Genomic DNA, 21,551 nt, shown 5'->3' with positions numbered 1-21,551 from the left:
GATTATCCTTTTATCAGGCTAAACGTTCTCGTTCTCGTTCGCTGTCCGTGCCCAGTGCGCGCTCCCGACGCACGGGAAACAAATTCTGCCGGGGGAATAACTACCTTGGCACACCTGTCTGGAGTCTGCGTGCGTTTACAGCAAGGACCGCGATCCCTGTTCACATTCTTCTATCCGTCTGGAACAGGAGGTAAAAGCGGAAACGTTAAAGAGCTTAATGAATTTAATGTAAACTTTTGTCTGTAAGATTAGTGAAATGTACGCATTATTCAAAAAAGAACCACTGCAAATGTGTTAAAGGATTCTTGGTGGAGTGGGAGAAACATTGTGTGCTCATCCTTATGCCAGTCTGTCTGGAAATGAAACTTATGACATCGTTACGTCAACTCAATTTTTTTTTTCTGTTCAGACCAAAGTAGCAACATACATTTAGATTTGGTTCTTTCAAGAAACAAATGCCTGAAGGGAATTAAGAACTGAAAATAATAATGTAAGTTGTTTTTAAATGGTTTTTAATATGCCATCGGGGTAGTTTTGACTGAATGAAGACGTCTACACAGTGGTGGAAAGTAACAAAAATTTCATTACTGTGGCTACTTAAGTAGAATTTTCAGGTATCCCTACTTTACTTGAGTAGTCTTTTTTTCTGATAGACTTTTAATTTGACTCCCTACATTTTTAAACAAATATCTCGACTCTCTGCTCCTTCCATTTTCAAATAAGGCTCCTTAGTTTTGGTTTAAGGCGTGTCTGAGGGGAGTTATTATTTCTGTCACTGAGCCTTCAAACACCAAATAGTCTCACAGTGTGTTGTGAGCTAGAGGTCCAGATGCTGTATTTACAGGGAGAGAAAAGCTAAATTAGGTTACTTGTTTGTTGATGTTGGTTTGATCCTTTTTATTATGATGATGCAGGAACAACAGCCTGTTTTAGCCTTGGAAGATGTAACTAGGTTGCTAGGCAGATTTTGCCAGCTAGCTACTTCTTTTCTTACTTTTGTGTGTGATCCAAGAGGTTGCGTTTTCGTTTGTTTGCTGTGTTTTTGCACATCTGCTTCTGCAGCATTAACTTTATTAGCACCAATCCATCTCCACAACGCAACACACCCTTCCTACGAACGTGTTACACTCAGATTTGCATTACTGGCGTTTGTGTGACAGTTTAAGTTTCATTTTCTTTTCTACGCAAAAGGCAGTGGCTCTTTCATTTGCGGTCTGTCCTGAGCTGCAGCTGCTGGTAACATCTACTTACAGGAGTTATGTCCACGCCTCGTAAAGAAATACTCAGGTAAGTTTAACTTTTAGTATTACAAAGATAAAGATTGCAAAGATACGTGAGTGGCCCATAGCAGTCATACCCTCAAATAACAGCAAGAAAAAAAAAGACCTGGCAGTACAAACAAATGTTAGAAATTAAATGGCTGCAAAGTGATAAAGTGAAGTTAGACATCTCCAAAGGTTGACTCTGTTCATAGATAGAGCATGCATCAAGATGAAGTTAGAAAGTAGTTGGATTCTGTAAATCGCTTCTAAATCTGAAGCAGGTTTCCTTCCAGGCTGCTGCAGGGACGGTGACACACACCTGCACCTGGCTATATCACCACATTTTAATTAGTTTCTGCTTTTCAGACTCATGTTTTGAGGTTGCTGATATTGTGTTTTAAGTGTAACATGTCAAACTAAAAACCTTCAATTTTCATGCTGTTCTAAATTTGTTAAGGGTCTTCCTCTAATGTGTACTTTTGTTTTTCTTATTAGCTTTGGTGGCTTTAGCTTTGGACTTCCACCACCACTCACAGCAGCTCCAACTACTTCAGTCCAACCTGCTTTTGGCACAACAACTCTCACCAGAGATGATAACAGCGAAGTCACAGATAGTTCAGAGACAAGGGAACCAAGACCTCAGTTCACATTCTTGGGTGAGCCTCCTTTTACACAAAGTTCTTTTGTCAAAGACCCAAATAAGTATGAGAAACCTTTAACATCTCAAGTCCTGTGTTTCACCACGCTACTGTGAAGCTGTCTGTACACAAAGTGCAAATAGCTTTGGAGATCCATGATTTCCTCAGGGATTAATAGTGATTCTGGTAATAAAGTTGGACATTTTGTTCTTTCCTTTTTTGGTTACAAAGTCATTTTAATCAGTGGCATTCAATCAGGGCAAGAAAGACAAGCAGTGCTTATCTGGTGAAATCTACAAACAGACATCAGTTACAACATAACAAAGAAAAGGGTGTTTTTCTTTCATCTTAAACATCATTCTGACATGAAGCTTCTGTAATGCCTGTTGCCATTTATTCTTTGCATTACTGCCATCTTGTGGTCACAATTGTTTATTATCTCTGGAAGCAGAATGCTTGATTACAGAGCTGCTGAAATCTGAATGGGGTATTAGTCCCGTGACAGACTGGCGACCTGTCAGGGTGTAGCCCGTCTCTTGCCCTTTTGCTAAATTTCTGGTTCTGGGTGATTTTTATATATTAAATATATTTGTTACACTTTTTAAAATTAAGATGTAGGCCTGTGTTTCTGAGCTGGTTATAATGTGTTTTTTCCTTTCTTTTAAAAAAGACAAGGACAACAACTACATTTTTCTGTAGAATAATTATTTTTGCTTATTTTTTGTGAGTTATTAGTAATACAGTTTTATGTGTAGTGAAGTGTTTTCTTTGTGTTTTATTGTTACTTTTGCTAAAGTAATGGGTCTGAAAAAAATCCTCTACCATTGTCAGCAAATAGTAAAACTAAGTTTAGTTAGATGACAACTATAGTAGTAATATAATTTTACAATTCTTTAGCCAGGAAAGAGTGGCCAAAGGGGAGGACACCCAGGAAGAGTTCAGGAAAAAGCTGTCAGAATGGTATGTTTGATACTAGTCGAATTTTCAAAGACAGGAGGAAAGTGTTTTTTTGGTATTATTTTTTTATTTTTATTTTTTAAAATTTTTATTTTTTTTTTGGGGGGGGGGGGGGGTGTCTTTGCTGAAGTCACTGAATGCCACTGCTTTTAACCCTAGCCTCGATGAATGTTAGAACTTTATATAAATACAACAAATACTGGCTATTTTGTCAAACCGCAATTCTTACATTTTTTTCAGGAGGTCAACTGAAGTTGGAATCTCCATGGAGAAACATGGACTGGACAGAAGAGTGAGTACAGTTGTGCTGTTCAATGAGCTCCTGTTCAACTAGCAGGAACTAGTAGATGTCAAGTAAGTGCATTTTTAAACTTTCAAACACAATGAGTCACTGAATGTATCACTGAACCCAGGCGAAAGACAAGCTTGATGGAGACAATCACCTCCTACAGACGGAGCTGTGAGGAGGTGCCTCAGGCCCAGGTTCTCCTCCTGGGCCCGGTCAGTTCTGGAAAGTCGAGCTTCATCAGTTCAGTCCAGTCTGTGTTTAACGGAAGAGTCACCAACCGGGCCATGGTGGGCTCCTTCTCATCCGGTTTTACCAAAAAGGTACACGAGGAGCATCTGCATGTATTTTAAATAAGTGGAAAAATAAACACAGAGATCCTCATTTAGTTTCATGAGATTATTTAAGCATTTCAAAAAGGGAAAGCGTCCACAAGGCCTCTCTTCATCCATGTCAATGAAACTAAACTTTAGGTTTCTGTCCTATTAACTTCCTTTTTGTGTGTGCCAGCTGCAGTCCTTCAACATTCGGGGTAAGAAGGGTGAGGATCATACTGGGCTGGTGCTGTGTGATACCATGGGTATGAGTGAAGACGGGATGACCGGACTGACTCTTCATGACATCCTGTCAGTCGTTAAAGGCCATGTTCCTGAAGGACACAAGGTAAGCATGCCTTGCCCTGTTTGTTCTCGTTTCAGTGCCCCACCCTGCCTCACTCATTCTCAGTTTGTCACCCTGCCTCACTAGCCTCAGATGTTCAGTGAGGCCTAACTCCAACTGTGGTCTCAGGCCTAGTTCATCGCTCACCCCATCCAGCTTTCATTCATCTACTATCAAACTTTATTTAACCGTGTTTGAGGTTGTGGTCCTTGTCAGTGAAGCTGCGCACTTTTTGTTCCCTATGAATCAGCAATAACTCCTTTATCCTGTCATGCTGAGAGTGGGAAAGAGCCAGGTTTCACCCAGGACATGTCATTAATCCATCACAGAGCTAATGCCCACAGCTAATTTAGGCTTGGCTTTAGAAATGCATGCTAGGTTAAGTGGGAGAAAGCTGGAGCAACCAGAGGAAATGAGGAGCAGGAGCAACGTCAAATCACCCAGAAAGTCAACAGCAGCTCCAAACCCCTTTTTAATGCCCGATATTTGTTCCCATCAGGGTAAACTAAAGAACAGTGATGATCAGCTGACTGGTCATATAGTCCTGTGATGTAAAAGAAACAACAAAACAAATCAGTTTCCCAACTTCTCTGACTAGTAAAACAACTGGGATCGCCATCACCCATAGCTGTACCTTATGGTTTGTGCCAACATGTAGAATTGTGTACATGAAGGCACACAGCATAGTTCTTTTTAATACTTTTTCTTTTTTAATAACTTAAAATACTTTCTCTCTTCCAGTTTAGCCCAGACCAGCCAGTCTCCGCCTCAGAAACTGTGGGCTATGTGAAGAGGCCGAGCCTTAAAGACAAAGTCCACTGTGTTGCCTTTGTGGTGGACGCCTCAAAAATCACAACTTACCCCAAAGGCCTGAGCACCACATTTAAACAGCTCAGAAAGCACATCAGTGACCTGGGTGAGCCACAGACACATGTTTACACAGAGCCTGACGTTAAAGGTTGTGTTGCTTGAGTTAGCTGACTTTTGCTACATTAAGAGCAGATTGTTATTGATCATTTTGAGAATAAAGCCTGAATTTCAAGAAAAAGTCGAAATGTGGAGATTACAGATGTTGTTTTGAGATAAAACGCCGCAACGCTTTAAAACACCTTATGTAGATGAGTTAGTGAAAAAGTATAAGGACGATGGTGAACGCTGCATCAGGTCAGAAAGACAACAAAGAAAGCTGAGCAAATGTTTATCTCTAGAACAAATGAACTGAGCACAATCTTTAAAGGATTCGCATTGTCTTTGCAAGTCTTCATCACAACAGTGTGTTTCTGTTCTTTAGGTGTTCACCAGGTGGCGCTGCTCACCCACGTGGACCAAGTTTGTTTGCAAACAGCCAAAGATGTCACTGGTGTTTATGAGAGCCGCACAATTCAGGATGTGGTAAGTTAAAACAAATCAAATACAGTTCAAGAAATGTTCATATACTGTAACTGCTCCACAAATCAGAATAGGATAAATCCTGCAAACAGCAATGTAAATGTAAAACTTGAAAAGATTTGACTTTGTTTGATTTTCTGAATATAAACAACAAGAGTTTAGAGTCAGTGTGACGTTAGAACAACTTTCCTCACAGATCACACTGAGATGATCATCTTAAGGAGATGCTGATTGTGTTTGGTGTTGTTCTTAATCAGCTGAAGATACTAAACGCTGGAGGTGTACATGTGTCTGTGTGTTTGCAGATGGGTAAAGCCGCCGCTCTGTTGGGCATGTCCACCTCCTACATCGTTCCAGTGAAAAACTACTCGTCAGAACTGGACCTGGATGTAAACACAGATGTGCTGCTTCTCAGTGCTGTTGATCACATCCTGCAGTATGCTGACCTGTATTTCCAGGACAATGCACCACAGAACAAAGAGCTCAAGACAGCCCTGGATCTCTGATTTCTGAGCATTTAGATTAGGAGCATCATACCCATAGCATCATGGCCATTAGATTAGGAACCCGGCTGTTCCTGTTTCAATGTGTTAGAGAAGAGAGTTTTCATTTGTTACAAAAATTTGTGTTTCTGTTGTTTTTGACATAAAAAAACCCAAAATGTGTAAAGGACATCAAAATGCTATACATAGGAACTTTAAACAGTCTTGTTTTGTTTCTAATTAATAAAAACTGACTGTACGCTTTACGTTCTGTTTGTGAGACAGATATATTTTTTAACCAGTCTTTGGGCTTCTTTATTAAAATGTTTTACATTCACCAATGTTTTGTAGTTTTTTCCCTTTCACAGGAAAAAAAATGAAACTTTTTCGCCATTTCATTATTAAATTAAAAATAAAATGTGGTTCACACCCTCTCTAGAGACTTAAGGTTACACATGTGCTATCGCCCAGTGTACACCCTTCTCTCCTCCATCAGAAAGGTTAAAGTGGAAGATTTGTCTTTGCATTTTGAACAGGCTTGGAAACTGGACTGATTCCCCTTACTGCTGTGTCATTCATTAATGCTGTGCAGAGTTCCTTTATCATTATTATGTCTGTGAAAGTTCTCAGTCATCCATGTCATCGTAGTCTAAGGAGCTTGGAAAGAAAAGCATCTGGACTTCTTTAAGTTGCATGAAAGCACATGATAGGGTGGGGCTAGGTTTCACAATGAGCTTTTGTCCCTCTCGGGAAGATACTTGTACAGGGCTTAAATGTAGGACTCTCCACTATTTGACCCTAGAACTGAAGAAGCTTCTCAGATGAGAGGTGAAACGTCTTCAAGCAACTTAAAGAAGTCTATAAGCTTTTCTTTCCAAGCTCCTTAGTTTATCCTTATTACTATTATTATGTGTGCTAGTTTAAATTGCATATATTTTTTAATGAACCGTCTTTTTAATTTAATAGCTGAAGAACCAGTAAGATGGGTCATTCTTGAGAAGAAGCTGGAAAACTGCAGCATGTGACGATGCACGGATCAGTTTGTTTATCATCTCACACTCTTAAAGTGATCCTTATTATTTTGGGAGAAGCAATTAAGGTCAAATGTCTCTAACGTTCATTTCCTCCTGTTCATGTTATTATGAATATAAATGTTCAGAAGTGAACACGGTTTGCTTGGAGCACCGTGCAACAGGAGCTTACGTGGAAGTGGATCCAAGTGCAGATATCAAACGGAAACAGTGATAAAGTTTAACATTCTCACTCGGATCATGACGCACGGGTGCCAAGAAGATAAAAAATTAATGAAAAAGTTCAGAGGAGGTCTATGAGTTTAACTAACGACTTGTGTTGTATTTGTCTTGAACTGAAAGGAAATGAAATAAAAACATCAGACAGGTTTTATTCTAGGAGCTTTTCTAGTAGGACACTTTCAGTTTCATTTCTTTCGAAAGTGGTGCCAAAATTGGAATTTGTGTCCTTGCGCTCCGGGAGCGCGCATTGGGCAGGGAACACGGACCCAAACGTTTTCTTTTGTGAGAAAGGGTCGTTACATTGCTGTTCAGTTTGCAGGTTACAACAGAAAATTGTACATTTATCATTCTCACGTGTATGGAAGCCCTTTTCCGCCACTGAAAAAAACACAAGTATCCATAACTCAAAATTTCAGGATATTTTCTTGAAATTTCGACTTATTAACTCGAAAGTTCGACTTACGAACTCCAAATTTTGAGAAACGTAACTCAAAATTTGGAGAAACATAACTCGAAATTTCGAGTTACTTTTCTCAAAATTTCGAGAAAATAACTTGGAATTTCGAGTTATGGATCCTTTTTTTGTGTGGTGGAAACGGGCTTCCATAGACGTGGTATCGACGGGATGGGACGTTTTGTCTGATAAAAGGATCCATATAAACTTTGACACTCAATATACCACATCCTCAGTCCTAGAAATACTATTCTCTGATTGTTCCACCAAAGTTGTTTCTGCTGGGTACAAAAATGCACCTTTCTAAGAGCACCAATGAAAACAATTGTGTGTTTTATTCTTCTAAAATACTTCTGTAGCTAAAATACAATAATAACTTTATTGTATATTTACTGTATATTTAAGATTATATTAGATTATAATTAATTACTGCGATTGATCATAGTCTTTTTAAGTCTTTCTGCCCCAGTCTTGCACAAAGTCGGCCTACAGCCTTCCCCTATATGGGCAGAACAGATTCTATCAGATCAGTTCACTTGTTGAGAACGTGCTGAGTGTTAAAGTTTTTATGACACACAGACGTGATTGTACTGTTATCAGGCTAAACGGATTCAGGAGACAGACACTATCTCTACTTTTAAGATTAGGTTTAAAACTTTCCTTTTTGCTAAAGCATATAGTTAGGGCTGGACCAGGTGACCCTGAATCCTCCCTTAGTTATGCTGCAATAGACATAGGCTGCCGGGGGATTCCCATGATGCATTGAGTTTTTCCTTTCCAGTCACCTTTCTCACTCACTATGTATTAACAGACCTCTCTGCATTGAATCATATCTGTTATTAACCTCTGTCTCTCTTCCACAGCATGTCTTTATCCTGTCTTCCTTCTCTCACCCCAACCGGTCGCAGCAGATGGCCGCCCCTCCCTGAGCCTGGTTCTGCCGGAGGTTTCCTCCTGTTAAAAGGGAGTTTTTCCTTCCCACTGTTGCCAAAGTGCTTGCTCATAGGGGGTCATATGATTGTTGGGTTTTTCTCTGTATCTATGAAGCGCCTTGAGGCGACTTATGTTGTGATTTGGCGCTATATAAATAAAATTGACTTGAATTGAATTGAACGTCCTCGTCTGCGGTCCGTGCCCAGTGCGAGCTCCCGACGCACGGGTAACTAAGATAAGATAAGATAAGATAAGATAAGATAACCTTTATTAGTCCCACACGTGGGAAATTTGTTTTGTCACAGCAGGAAGTGGACAGTGCAAAAGTTATGAGGCAAAAATTAGAATACAATAAGAATAAATACAGTACACAACTGTACAGAATAGAATAAAATAAAATACTATATACAGTAGAATAAAATAAAATAAATATACAATAAGATAAAAATAGAATACAAATACAAATACTATATACAACTGAGTAAAAATACAACGATGACAGAAAGGATTATTGCACTTAGTATTATTGCATATGTATGGATGTGTGTGCTTGATCAGTTAAAGTCTTTATTATGGAGTCTGACAGCAGTGGGGAGGAAAGACCTGCGAAATCTCTCCGTCCCACACCGTGGGTGCCGCAGTCTCCCACTGAAGGAGCTGCTCAGTGCTGTCACAGTCTGCTGCATGGGGTGGGAGATGTTGTCCAACAGGGATGACAGCTTAGCCGCCGTTCTCCTGTCACTCACCACCTCCACTGGGTCCAGAGGGCATCCTAGAACAGAGCTGGCCCTTCGGATCACCCTGTTCAGTCTCTTCCTGTCCCCAGCAGAGATGCTGCCGCCCCAGCAGACCACGCCATAAAAGATAGCAGAAGCCACAACAGAGTCATAGAATTTCTTCAGGAGTGGGCCCTCCACTCCAAACGACCTGAGTCTCCGCAGCAGGTACAGCCTGCTCTGCCCTTTCCTGTAGAGGGCGTCTGAGTTATGAGTCCAGTCCAGTCTATTGGTCAGATGAACACCAAGGTACCTGTAGCTGTCCACAGCCTCACTAACTGCTTGTGTTTGGCACAACACCTGGAATAACTACCTTGGCACACCTGTCTGTAGTCCTCCGTGTGTTTACAGCAAGGTCCGCGATCCCTGCTCCCTCGTCCGTCTGGAACAGGAGGTAAAAGCAGAAATGTTAAAGAGCTTAATGAATTTAACTTAAAATTGTGCCTGTAAGATTTTTATTAACTAAAGTTTTCCTTTCGGGATAGTAACTATACCGATGTAGTTGCGTAGAGTAGGAGTAGAGTAGTAGCCACCGCTAAAGTCACAAATTCAATTCTATTTATATAGTGAAATCATAGCTGGACTGGCCATTGGGCATACCGGGCATTTGCCCGGTGGGCCGCTGGCGATTTTTTGTTTTTATGGGCCGATGGGTTGTTTTTTTTTAGTTTTTTTTTTAGGGTATATATAATGAAAGGTGTTGGATTGGCTAATTGGTCATGATCGACTCTGGGCTGGACCAATTACAGCCGAGGAGGCCGGATGCACCCTCCCCCTTGTTTAGCAATCACGTGATTTTCGCACATTGCATGCCGGGAACTCGTGGCAAAACAATCCAAGTACCGCATCAAATGCAAGCATTTGCAGCACCGCAAAACGTTCATTCTCCGGTTCCAATACCTTCTTGTTTTTTCTTTGCCGCACAACAAAGGAATGTACAAAACAAAAGGAGAAGAATGGAAGAATGACGGTCCGTACAAAGACAGACTCGACGAAAAGACAAAGAAAAGATACGAGGAAAAAATCAAAGGAGTGAAAGGGTCAGACCCTTACGAGCACACAGAGGGACAAAAGACGTCAGCGTGCTGCCCAACTTTCACCACGCTCATATTTATAATTGTACGGTTCTTGGAGTGAGTGCATACACTCATGAAGTTTAGTAACTTCAGGTCACTGCAAGAAGCCCAGGTACAGTTTACCGACGGATGGGTACAGGACCTTGAAATGCACTGTGTAGAACGAAAGACCATCGTACGAACAAAGGTAAATTTACCAGTCTCACAAATCGTCGTCATAAATACACATTCGTTAACCGTTTATTAATAGGACCTTTGAGCTCAATTAATTAGTAGTGGAAATAATTTCTGGTAGCATTACAGAAATGTAGCAGTGACAATAATATTGTATGCTGTAATCGTACTGGGCAATTAGTGATACAAAATACCTGTTTTATCCTGTGAATAAAAGTATATGTTTTTGTCAGTGTACCATGGTAATAACAGAAGCGAAACGCAATATTGTGTCAGGACAATTTACTATTTATGCACAATAAACAAAGAAGCATAGCGCGACAATTTCTGTTCAGCGCCAGACTTGCTTGTAACCTATATCACCAATTATGTTATGAAAATGACGTATTAACTACTACAAAACTCTGACCTTTGTGGGAATGCTTGGAGCAGACTAACCTGTGAGCTGGAGTGTTCTGGGACGTTATATTTGGTATATCCAGACCATCCGTCGGCTCTTACTTCGGAAACATGGCTTAAAAAATTTCTCTTCAACGACGTAATCCGATTTAAAAAAAAAACGATCTCTTTACCCGTCGGCTTCCCGTGGCTGTCATGCGACCGGCTATTGAAGTTAATAATACAACAGCTTCTTGCCATTTTTTGGGTTTATTTTTATCGCTGTGTAACTGAGTTCAATTGAAAGCCTGCGTGCGCTAGTACCTCTTGCCACAAGTTCCCAGAATCCTTTGCGGTTTTACACCTGAATGCCGTCACATTGTCAATCTTTATCCTGGTGGGCCGGTCTCTAGTCAAAATGCCCGGGCCGATTTTTTGTCCCAGTCCAGCCTTGAGTGAAATGTACGCATTATTCTAAAAGCAACCACTGCAAATGTGTTAAAGGATTCCTGATGAAGTGGGAGAACAAAACGTGCTCATCCTTATGCCAGTCTGTCTGGAAATGAAACTTATGACATCGTTATGTTAACTCATTTTTTTCTGTTGAGACCAAAGTAGCAACATACATTTAGATTTGGTTCTTTCTAGAAACAAACATCTGAAGGCAATAAAAAAGGAAAATAATGATGTATATTGTTTTTAAATGTAGCTACTTAAGTAGAATTTTACTTGAGGAGTTTTTTTCTGACAACCTTTTAATTTTACTCCCTACATTTTTAAACAAATATCTGGACTCTCTGCTCCTTCCATTTTCAAATAAGGCTCCTTAGTTTTGCTTATTATTTTCTGTCACTGAGCCTTCAAACACCAAATAGTCTCTTCGTGTTTTGCTAGGTAAAGGTGCAGCTGCTGTACGTCACAGGGAAAGAATAGAAAGAGACAAACTGAGGTAGACTGTGTTATTTAAAGGTTACATGAAAATCCTCTGCAGGTTAGTGCAAGGTATGCAGGTTAGTTTGCTATATATTTCTATATTTCTGTACTGTGATGGGTTTAAAGTAAACAACAGTGTGTTGGACCGGTGCATCCATCTAATTGATGGAAATCACCCAGGAGAGCTCATGAAACATCTGCTCACATCTGGTTGAATTCAGGTGTGTAAATCCGCAGGGAACAGCAGGTCAGCTGATCACAGCCTGTACACTAAGAATATCTACTGGAGGTCTCAATAGAAATTATTGTAAATTGTGTAAATTGTAATCCTTTCCCTATGCTGAGCCATTAAAACTAATTTTGGGGTTCATGTAGATTGTGTTTGTCTTTTTGTGATTGATTCCACAGATTCAGTCACTTTCTTTACTACACTCAAACAACCAAGAGTCCAAAATGAACCCCATGCTAACACAAAGCCAGCAGAGAACAATCTGCGCTCAGCTGAGAAGAGTCAAACTACAGCTGCTGTACAAGGCCAGCATCCACGGCTTCACCGGTGCAGCATTTCACCAAAGATGTGACAACCGCTCTCCCACTGTGTCTGTGGGCTACAACAACTCTGGTTTTGTGTTTGGAGGCTACACCAAACAACCTTTTAGTCAGTCTGGACAGTACGTGAATGATGATCAGGCTTTTCTTTTTACATTTAATGGTGAAAACCTCATCAAATATCCAGTTACTAATCCTACATATGCAGTGAGAATGATAGCTAACTCTGGGCCTTATTTTGGAGGAGATTTGGTTCTTGTCAATGGAAGCCAAGCAGTAACGCACAGCAATCCAGGAAATTATTACAACTTCCCTGCTGCAGAGATGCATGGCAATGATCTCAACCTGACTGAGTGTGAAATCTACCAAGTGGAGGGTAAGTGTAACATAAGGCATCATGTAATCATTTAGCTGTTGCAGATAAGTGTTGATAAATTAGATATATCACAGTACAAATACTACAATATGCCAACACCCAAGCATGATTACTAACAGACCTGCCGAATAATGAAATCTCTTAATTTAAAGATGTCTGAAAAAATGAAGTAAGCTAAAAGATCTCAAAAAGCAAAACATCACAAAACAATAAAGAAACTTGAGAAACAAAGTCAGTGACATCTAAAGTTGGGGACTTGAGTGAACCATATATATATATATATATATACAACTGATATAAAACTAACACAACATTTCATAATAAGAACATGAAACCAACAGTCAAACTGTTAGGGTCCCTGGGTCGTTGACCCAGTGTTTTGTGTTTTTGGTTCTTTGATTTTGTTATTTCATTATATTCTAGCTTTGCTTTATGGGTTTTAGGATTATTCTTAGTTTAGGTTCTCTGGGTGGGGTTTGGTTAGAGTTTTAGTGTTCTGGTTTTCTGTCTGTGTTCCATGTTGCTGTCTCCCCTTTCTGCTGTATCCCCACATCCAGTCAGTGTCTGTGTCTGCCCTGGTCCCACGTCTGTTCCCTTTGTTATAGTGCCTGCCCGTGAGTCTGTGTTATGTTTCCTGTTTTACTTTGAAAGTCCATGTCTGATGTTAATGTGTCTGGTTTTGCTTCCCCTTGTCTCGTTAGGCCTGATTTGTCCCAGCTGTGTTTCCCTCCTGTTACTCATTTCCTGATTGCTCCCTCTGTGTATTTAAGCCCTGTGTTTCTCTGTGTCCGTGTCGCGATCTACCGTTTATTTTGCTGTGTGTTTTGCCCAGCCACTGGTGTTAGTTTATTTTGACTTTTTTCCAGTTATGTTATGTTTGAGTTCAGCATTAAAGCTGTTTTAGTTTAAGTTTCTCTCTGGAGTCTGCATCTTGGGTCCCATTCCTGTCTGCACACAGCCGTCACCTAACACAAACATGGTGGTGGCATTGTGATGGTGTAGGAATGCTTTTGCTGCTTTTACTTCAAGACCGTAAACAGTATAATCCATCAATTATACTGTTTTCATAATTGATGGAACCACAAGTTCAGTAGTGATGGGCAGATGAAGCTTCATGAAGCACTGAAGCTTTTCATCCAATTGGTTCACCCCAGCGCAAAGCTTCTTGAAGCTTCATTTGCTCTAGTAGGACACCTACTGGACGTAAAAATATTGGTTGGCATGAATTTGAAGAGTGTGACATTTTGCACACAGCCTGTAAATGTCAACAACAAAAGATCTATATTGTAGTGATGCAGTATACTGTGTATATTTATACTGGCAGTATGGAAAATGATAATTTGGAAATGCTTAAAATGGAAATGATCATCTCCTCCTTGAATCGCCACCTTATCGTGGTGGAGGGGTTTGTGTGTCCCAGGGATCCCAGGGGCTATGTTGTCTGGGGGCTTTTGCCCCCTGGTAGGGTCTCCCATGGCAAACTGGTCCTGGGTGAGGGACCAGACAAAGAGCGATTCAGAAGACCCCCATGAAAAGAATATCGAGGGAACAGTTTACCCTGCCCGGGATAGGGTTACCGGGGCCCCGCCCTGGAGCCAGGCCCGGGGAGGGTGCCCGAGGGCGAGCGTCTGGTGGCCGGGCCTTAGTCCATGGGGCCCGGCCGGGCACAGCCCGAAGAGGAGACATGGGCCCATCCTCCTGCAGGCCCACCACCCGCAGGAGGCGCCATAGGGGTCGGGTGCATTGTGAGCCGGGTGGCGGCCAGGAGCGGAGGCCCTGGCGGACCGACCCCCGGCTGCCAAGACTGGCAATAGGGACATGGAATGTCACCTCTCTGGTGGGGAAGGAGCCTGAGTTGGTGCGTGAGGTTGAGAGGTACCGGCTAGATATAGTTGGGCTCACCTCTACGCATTGTCTGGGCTCTGGAACCAGTCTCCTGGAGAGGGGCTGGACTCTGTCTCAGTCTGGAGTTGCCCCTGGTGAGAGGCGGTGGGCTGGGGTGGGTATTCTTATATCCCCTCGGCTTGCTGCCGGTACGTTGGGGTTTTTCCCGGTGGACGAGAGGGTTTGTTCCCTGCGCCTTAGGGTCGGGGAACGGGTCCTGACTGTCATCTGCGCTTATGCGCCGAGTGGCAGTTCGGAGTACCCAGCCTTCTTAGAGTCCCTGGGGGGGGTGCTGGAAGGTGCTCCACCTGGAGACTCTGTTGTCCTGCTGGGAGACTTCAATGCTCACGTGGGTAACGACAGCGAGACCTGGAGGGGCGTGATTGGGAGGAACGGCCTCCCTGATCTGAACCCGAGCGGTGCTTTGTTATTGGACTTCTGTGCTAATCACAGTTTGGCCATAACGAACACCCTGTTCGAACATAAGAGTGTCCATAAGTGCACGTGGCACCAGGATGCTCTAGGCCGTAGGTCGATGATCGATTTTGTAATCGTATCACCAGACCTGCGACCATATGTTTTGGACACTCGGGTAAAGAGAGGGGCTGAGCTGTCAACTGATCACCACCTGGTGGTGAGTTGGATCAGGTGGCGGGGGAGGACGCTGGACAGACCTGGTGCACCTAAACGCGTAGTGAGGGTGTGCTGGGAACGTCTAGCAGAGGCCCCAGTCCGCGAGATCTTCAACGCACACCTCCGGCAGAGCTTCAACAGCATTCCGAGGGAGACTGGGGACATTGAGTCCGAATGGACCATGTTCAGCGTCTCCATTGCCGAAGCTGCTGCATTGAGCTGCGGCCGCAAGGTGGTTGGTGCCTGCCGTGGTGGTAATCCCCGAACCAAATGGTGGACACCAGAGGTGAAGGGAGTCACCAGGCTGAAGAAGGAGGCCTATCGGGCTTGGTTAGCCTGTGGGACTCCGGAGGCAGCCGACAGGTATCGACAGGCCAAGCGGAATGCGGCTCGGGCAGTGGCTGAAGCAAAAACTCGGGTGTGGGAGGAGTTCGGAGAGGCCATGGAAAAAGACTTTCGGACTGCCTCGAAGAGATTCTGGCAAACCGTCAGGCGTCTCAGGAGGGGAAAGCGGTGCTCTACCTGCACTGTGTATAGTGCTGGCGGAGCGCTGTTGACGTCGACTGAGAAAATTGTCGGGCGGTGGAAGGAATACTTCGAGGACCTCCTTAATCCCACTGACACGTCTTCCGGGGAGGAAGCAGAGTCTGGGGATGAGGGGTGTGACCCGCCAATTTCCGGGGGCGAGGTCACTGAGGCAGTTAAACAACTCCTTGGTGGCAGAGCCCCTGGTGTCGATGAGGTCCGCCCCGAGTTCCTGAAGGCTCTGGACGTTGTAGGGCTGTCTTGGTTGACACGTCTCTGCAATGTTGCGTGGAGATCAGGGGCAGTACCTGTGGACTGGCAGACCGGGGTGGTGGTCCCCATCTTCAAGAAGGGGGACCGGAGGGTGTGTTCCAACTACAGGGGGATCACACTCCTCAGCCTCCCCGGGAAAGTCTATGCCAGGGTGCTGGAGAGGAGGGTTCGTCCGCTAGTCGAACCTCGGATACAGGAGGAACAATGCGGTTTTCGTCCGGGTCGCGGAACACTGGACCAGCTCTTTGTCCTCTCGAGGATACTTGAGGGTGCATGGGAGTTTGCCCAACCAGTCTACATGTGTTTTGTGGACCTGGAGAAGGCATTCGACCGTGTCCCTCGGGGTGTCCTGTGGGAGGTGTTGCGCGAGTATGGGGTGTCTGGCCCATTGCTACGGGCCATTCAATCCCTATACAACCGTTGCAAGAGCTTGGTTCGCATTGCCGGCAATAAGTCGGACTCGTTCCCGGTGGGTGATGGGCTCCGCCAGGGCTGCCCTTTGTCTCCGGTTCTGTTCATAATTTTTATGGACAGGATTTCTAGGCGCAGCCAAGTGGCGGAGGGCTTTCGCTTTGGTGGCCTCAGAATCTCATCTCTGATTTTTGCGGATGATGTGGTTCTGTTGGCTTCATCGGGTGAGGGCCTCCAGCTCGCACTGGAGCGGTTCGCAGCCGAGTGTAACGCAGCGGGAATGAGGATCAGCACCTCCAAATCTGAGGCCATGGTTCTCAGCCGGAAAAGGGTGGAGTGCCCACTCCGGGTCGGGGATGAGTTCCTGCCCCAAGTGGAGGAGTTCAAGTATCTCGGGGTCTTGTTCGCGAGTGATGGGAGAAGGGAGCTGGAGATCGACAGACGGATTGGGGCTGCGGCTGCAGTAATGCGGACGCTGCACCGGTCGGTCGTGGTGAAGAGGGAGCTGAGTGTAAAAGCGAAGCTCTCAATTTACCGGCCGATCTACGTCCCTACCCTCACCTATGGCCACGAGCTGTGGGTAGTGACCGAAAGAACGAGATCGCGGATACAAGCGGCGGAAATGAGCTTCCTCCGAAGGGTGGCTGGCCTCTCCCTTAGAGATAGGGTGAGAAGTTCGGCCATCCGGGAGGGGCTTAGAGTAGAGCAGCTGCTGCTCCACATCGAAAGGAGCCAGCTGAGGTGGTTCGGGCATCTGGCAAGGATGCCCCCTGGGCGCCTCCTGGGCGAGGTGTTCCAGGCATGTCCCACCGGGAGGAGGCCCCGGGGCAGACCCAGGACACGCTGGAGAGATTATATCTCTCGGCTGGCCTGGGAACGCCTTGGTATTCCCCCGGACAAGCTGGAGGAGGTGGCGGTCTGGACCTCTTTGCTTAGGCTGCTACCCCCGCGACCCGACCTCGGATAAGCGGATGAAGATGGATGGATGGATGGATGGAAATGATCATTTACTGTGAGGTGAGGTGTGGTTGGGGTGTGGACAGTGGTTGTGCTTTTGTAACGTTGAGGTATGGACAGCTACACTGAGCCTCAGTCCTGCCTGTTCACATTTTATTCTGTAAAAACTAAATTTTCACTGCTTTTATGACCTTTTTAGTGGGGAGAACATAGCTAGGATTCAATGATTTAACAAATCTTGTAAATCCTTTGTCCTCCACAATGCTAAATGGCTGGGAGTCCTCAATCACCATGGTAACCAGGTCTTCATCTATTTGAGATTGTTCTCCTGAGGAAAGACAACAAAAACAAAGCACAAATATAAATATCACACACGTAACTTATTACAGTTGTATAATATTGTTATATCATTTAGTAACATTACTGCATGCTATATTATCATTGCATTTGATGGCTCACCTGGTCTTGCTCCACAATCGGTGTTCCCTTATTCTCATGCAAAGCTCTGTAGTGCCTAAGCATGGATGAGGTGTTGTTGTTATTATATCCCAGCTCCCTGGCACATAGCAAACACTTCACCTTGTACAAAAGTAAAGCCGCTTAACATAAATTGTATTGCACCATCAGTATTATGAAAATACATCTTCTGTAGAAATTTAAATACCTTGTTGAGAGGAATAAAATCAAAATGTTCCCACACAGGGGAGAACATCCTCCTCTTCTTAGCTGGCCCCATTCTCTCCTGACTTTCTCTCATAAACCTCCAAACTGTCTCCAAACTCTCACTAACTGCAACTGTCCATCAAACACCCACATTTTGAATGAAGTCTGAGGGGTTTATATCGCTGTCATATCTCGCGGCAAAGTTCGAACCACTTCATGAACCAGTCACGTGGTACAGCCGGGCAGCGAGGCTTCGCACGTCATCATTTTCAGCTCCTCCCATAAATGAACTAGCCTCGATACGCGCATCGCGGAAACGCCCCCTCCATTACTCGACACAAGCTTTGAAGCCTCGATACAGAACGTCACATCACTAAAGTTCAGCTCCCTACCAGAAAATCCTGAAAGAGAATGCCAGTCATCAGCTCATGCCATGAAGCTCAAGCATATTTAGGTTAGCAGGGGAAAAACAGCAAGTCCATGTCTAAATGACTCAAAGCAAAATGAAGGCTTGGGATTAGCCCAGTATGTATCTGCAGATCTAGAGAGTTGAATTTAATGTCTTTACTAAATTCAATAACATTAATGTATCATTTCACTTTTTTCTTTAAGAAAGCACTGAACTTGAGAGGCCATGGAGGACTGTAACCTGGGAATCTAAGTAAGTCTGATGGAGCCAACATCCAGTCTGATGCTTTATGCACAACATATTTTAAAGAGTTTGATCGGGGGAAAAGCAATAATCTATTTTTGAACTGAATGCAGTTACATTATCCACACTTTATGACAAACAAGCTATATTTGAATGTCATACTCTACAAAGTATTTAAGGTGGCATTCCTGCAAAATACTATGCAATACTGTTTACCATGTTACCATGTTTTGTTTTGGCTTTACACTAAACATTACTGTTATATTCAAAATTTCTTCACGTTCAAAATGTTACCATTATTCATCTCCTTGTTTTGTACAGGAAGAGGACGGAGCTGATTGAGAGCATTAAAAGCTACAAACCCACAGTCAGCTCTGTGACCCAGCCTCGGGTTTTGCTCATTGGACCAGTCGGAGCTGGAAAGTCCAGCTTCTTTAACTCTGTCAACTCTGTATTCAGAGGCCACGTCACCAGCCAGGCCATCTCTGGCTCCTCCTCCACCAGCCTCACCACACAGGTCTGTGTCTGCTGTCTGATGATTTCCACTTATTGTGACTGATTTCAGTGGTCTGTCACTCATTCTCATTGTACTGTAAACAGTTTCGCTCCTACTCTGTGAAAGCTGGGCGTGAAGGGAAACCTCTGCCAATAATCTTGTGTGATACCATGGGACTGGAGGAGACCAAAGGGGCGGGGCTTGACATAGACGATCTGAGCAGCATCCTCAAAGGTCACCTGCCAGACCGTTATCAGGTGCTACATTATATCAGCGGGACACTGAATGTATGAAACACTGATTTGTCAGCAGTCGACTCAAACTGTGTCTCTGTTTCTCCTCAAATGTGTCATTTAGTTCAACCCTTCAGCTCCTCTGCATCCTGAGGCCCACGGCTATCGCACATCTCCTGGACTCAAGGACAAGATCCACTGTGTGGCCTATGTTATTGATGCTTCCAAGGTCTCCGTCATGCCCACAGGGCTGGAGGAGAAGCTGGATGCTATCCGCAGAAAGGTCAACCTAATCGGTCAGTGCCTGAGGTTTTGTCATATCTTTGGGGATTAGACAGTTTATGTGTAAAACAAATGAAGACAAAAATGCAATAATGTAAAAATCACTGAAAATCAGTTTTTATCTGTGCAAATTAGTATATTATGTGTTGAAATTGGAAATGTTTTCCCTTTTTAACAAAAAAAAAAAGCTATAGGTGGACCAGTTTAACAGCCGTGCATGGACTGTAGACAGGCAGAAATGAGCTTAATGGAAAACAAGCCTTTATTGAGACTGATTGCAAAAGTACAAAGTAATCAAAAAGGAAAATAACACAGGAGGAAGGGTATGTCAGGAGACAGGAAGTAACTAAATGTAAGAGAAGAAGAGTGACTGGCACAATAAGATGGAAAGTACAGAATACAAAGATGCAGATTTCACACACAGACAGGGAGACAAGACTGACTACATACAGGGGACTCTAGGGAGGATGCACAGATGAGACTAAGACAGACTGGACACGAAAGGAAACGAATTTAAACAGAGAACGTGTAACTACAAACATGATTAACTAAACTTGGAAAATTCACAGCACGACAGAACTCTGCACAAGTGAGCCGGAATCATGACAGCAATTTTCAACTTCATTTCATATCTTAAACAACTCAAAGAATTTGGATATTCCAATAACAATCCAATAGAAATCATTATGTCAAAGTGATCTTCCTGCTCATTTTGTTTCCAGGTATTCCTCAGCTGGTCCTCCTCACTAAAGTAGATGAAGCCTGTCCACTGGTGAAAGAGGATGTGAGAAACATTTATAAGAGTGGCTACATTAAAGATGTGGTAAGCATTTTTTACTTTTTTTAAACTGCTTTTTTTTAATTTATTTTTTATTAATAAACATTTTATATGAGGGTAGTAATACTTTTTCCCCTGTGTTCTGTCATACAGATGCAGGAGGTCGGCTCTCGGCTCGGTGTGCCGTTGTCCTGTGTTGTTCCGTTGAAGAACTACAGCGAGGAGCTGGAGTTGGACATGAATTGTGACATCCTGTTGCTCAGCGCCGTCATCCAGATGCTTCGCTTTGTTGATAATTACTTTGATGAGCTCAGTGACCGAATGAGCAACATGCAAACCAAAGACTAGGAGAAGACTGAGGAGATGATGTAATAGTCTGAGCAGCTGATGACATTTCCTTTAAAATGATTCAATCATGTACCTGCAGGTGATCCTACTGAGTACTAGTTCCCTGTGTTAACTGGGTTACTTGAAAGGCAGAAATTAGAAGCTAAACTACAAATTAGAAGCCTTCTTATATTGTGGGTATTGGGAGATATAGTATCTGTACTTTGTGAACATCCAGTTTCTTAATTTGAGCTCAGCAACAGAAAATAATGACATTAAAGGTCATCAGTCTCAAGATAATAAATTATTTTGAACATTTTTATTACCTCCTTTTTTCCATGTAGCTGAATATTTCATCACAAGTTAATAGATTTAATAAACTAAATTACTGTTTACTGTGTCAGAACCAGACACGGGGAAGCTGCATTCAGCTTTTATGCTTCATATATCCGGAACAAACTCCCAGAAAGCCTCAGATCAGCTGAAACACTCAGTTTATTTAAATCCAGGTTGAAGACTCACCTGTTCTCAGCTGCATTTGAATAAAACACCAAATCCACACTTTAAACTTAAATTTCAAAACTTACATTTTAACTACTGATTTTATCTACTGTTCTGATTTTATCTACTGTTTTTTTTTATCAATTTTAAATCATGCTTTTTATTGTTTTTATTTTTTAATGTCTCTGTAAAGCACTCTGAATCACCTTGTTGTTGAATTGTGCTATATAAATAAACTTACCTTGCCTTAACAACCCCGACTCCTACATGATGTTTTGGTTTAACATGAAATATTTCAGCACCCTGTGTAATTTTTTGCCTGCAAGGTGCACACATGCACACAAGAGAAACACTCAGTAT

At 43.1% G+C, this 21,551-nt stretch overlaps 1 protein-coding gene across 1 annotated transcript; it reads left to right on the top strand.

The window, feature by feature from the left end:
• Positions 1-1,258: 1,258 nt before the first annotated feature.
• LOC145420308 (interferon-induced protein 44-like) lies at positions 1,259-6,011 on the top strand. The gene is made up of 9 exons (XM_080289393.1): positions 1,259-1,287; positions 1,758-1,918; positions 2,798-2,860; positions 3,098-3,149; positions 3,271-3,466; positions 3,654-3,806; positions 4,545-4,719; positions 5,095-5,195; positions 5,498-6,011. Exons 1-9 carry the CDS (start codon positions 1,259-1,261, stop codon positions 5,696-5,698), a joined length of 1,131 nt encoding a protein of 376 aa, XP_080145519.1. The 3' UTR covers positions 5,699-6,011.
• Positions 6,012-21,551: the final 15,540 nt, after the last annotated feature.

This window comes from Astatotilapia calliptera, chromosome 15 (genome assembly GCF_964374335.1).
Source record: "Astatotilapia calliptera chromosome 15, fAstCal68.1, whole genome shotgun sequence".
In the NCBI taxonomy this organism is placed as follows: Eukaryota; Metazoa; Chordata; class Actinopteri; order Cichliformes; family Cichlidae; genus Astatotilapia; species Astatotilapia calliptera.
Note: the sequence above shows the minus strand (reverse complement) of the source record. Positions and strands in the feature narration are given on the sequence as shown.

Bases quoted from the DNA above. Each gene is read 5' to 3' on its own strand.
- LOC145420308 (XM_080289393.1), top strand. From the start codon at position 1,259: ATGTCCACGCCTCGTAAAGAAATACTCAG. The intron at 3,807-4,544 runs GTAAGCATGCCT...TCTCTCTTCCAG, and splicing joins ATGTTCCTGAAGGACACAAG to TTTAGCCCAGACCAGCCAGT. The intron at 5,196-5,497 runs GTAAGTTAAAAC...GTGTGTTTGCAG, and splicing joins GCCGCACAATTCAGGATGTG to ATGGGTAAAGCCGCCGCTCT.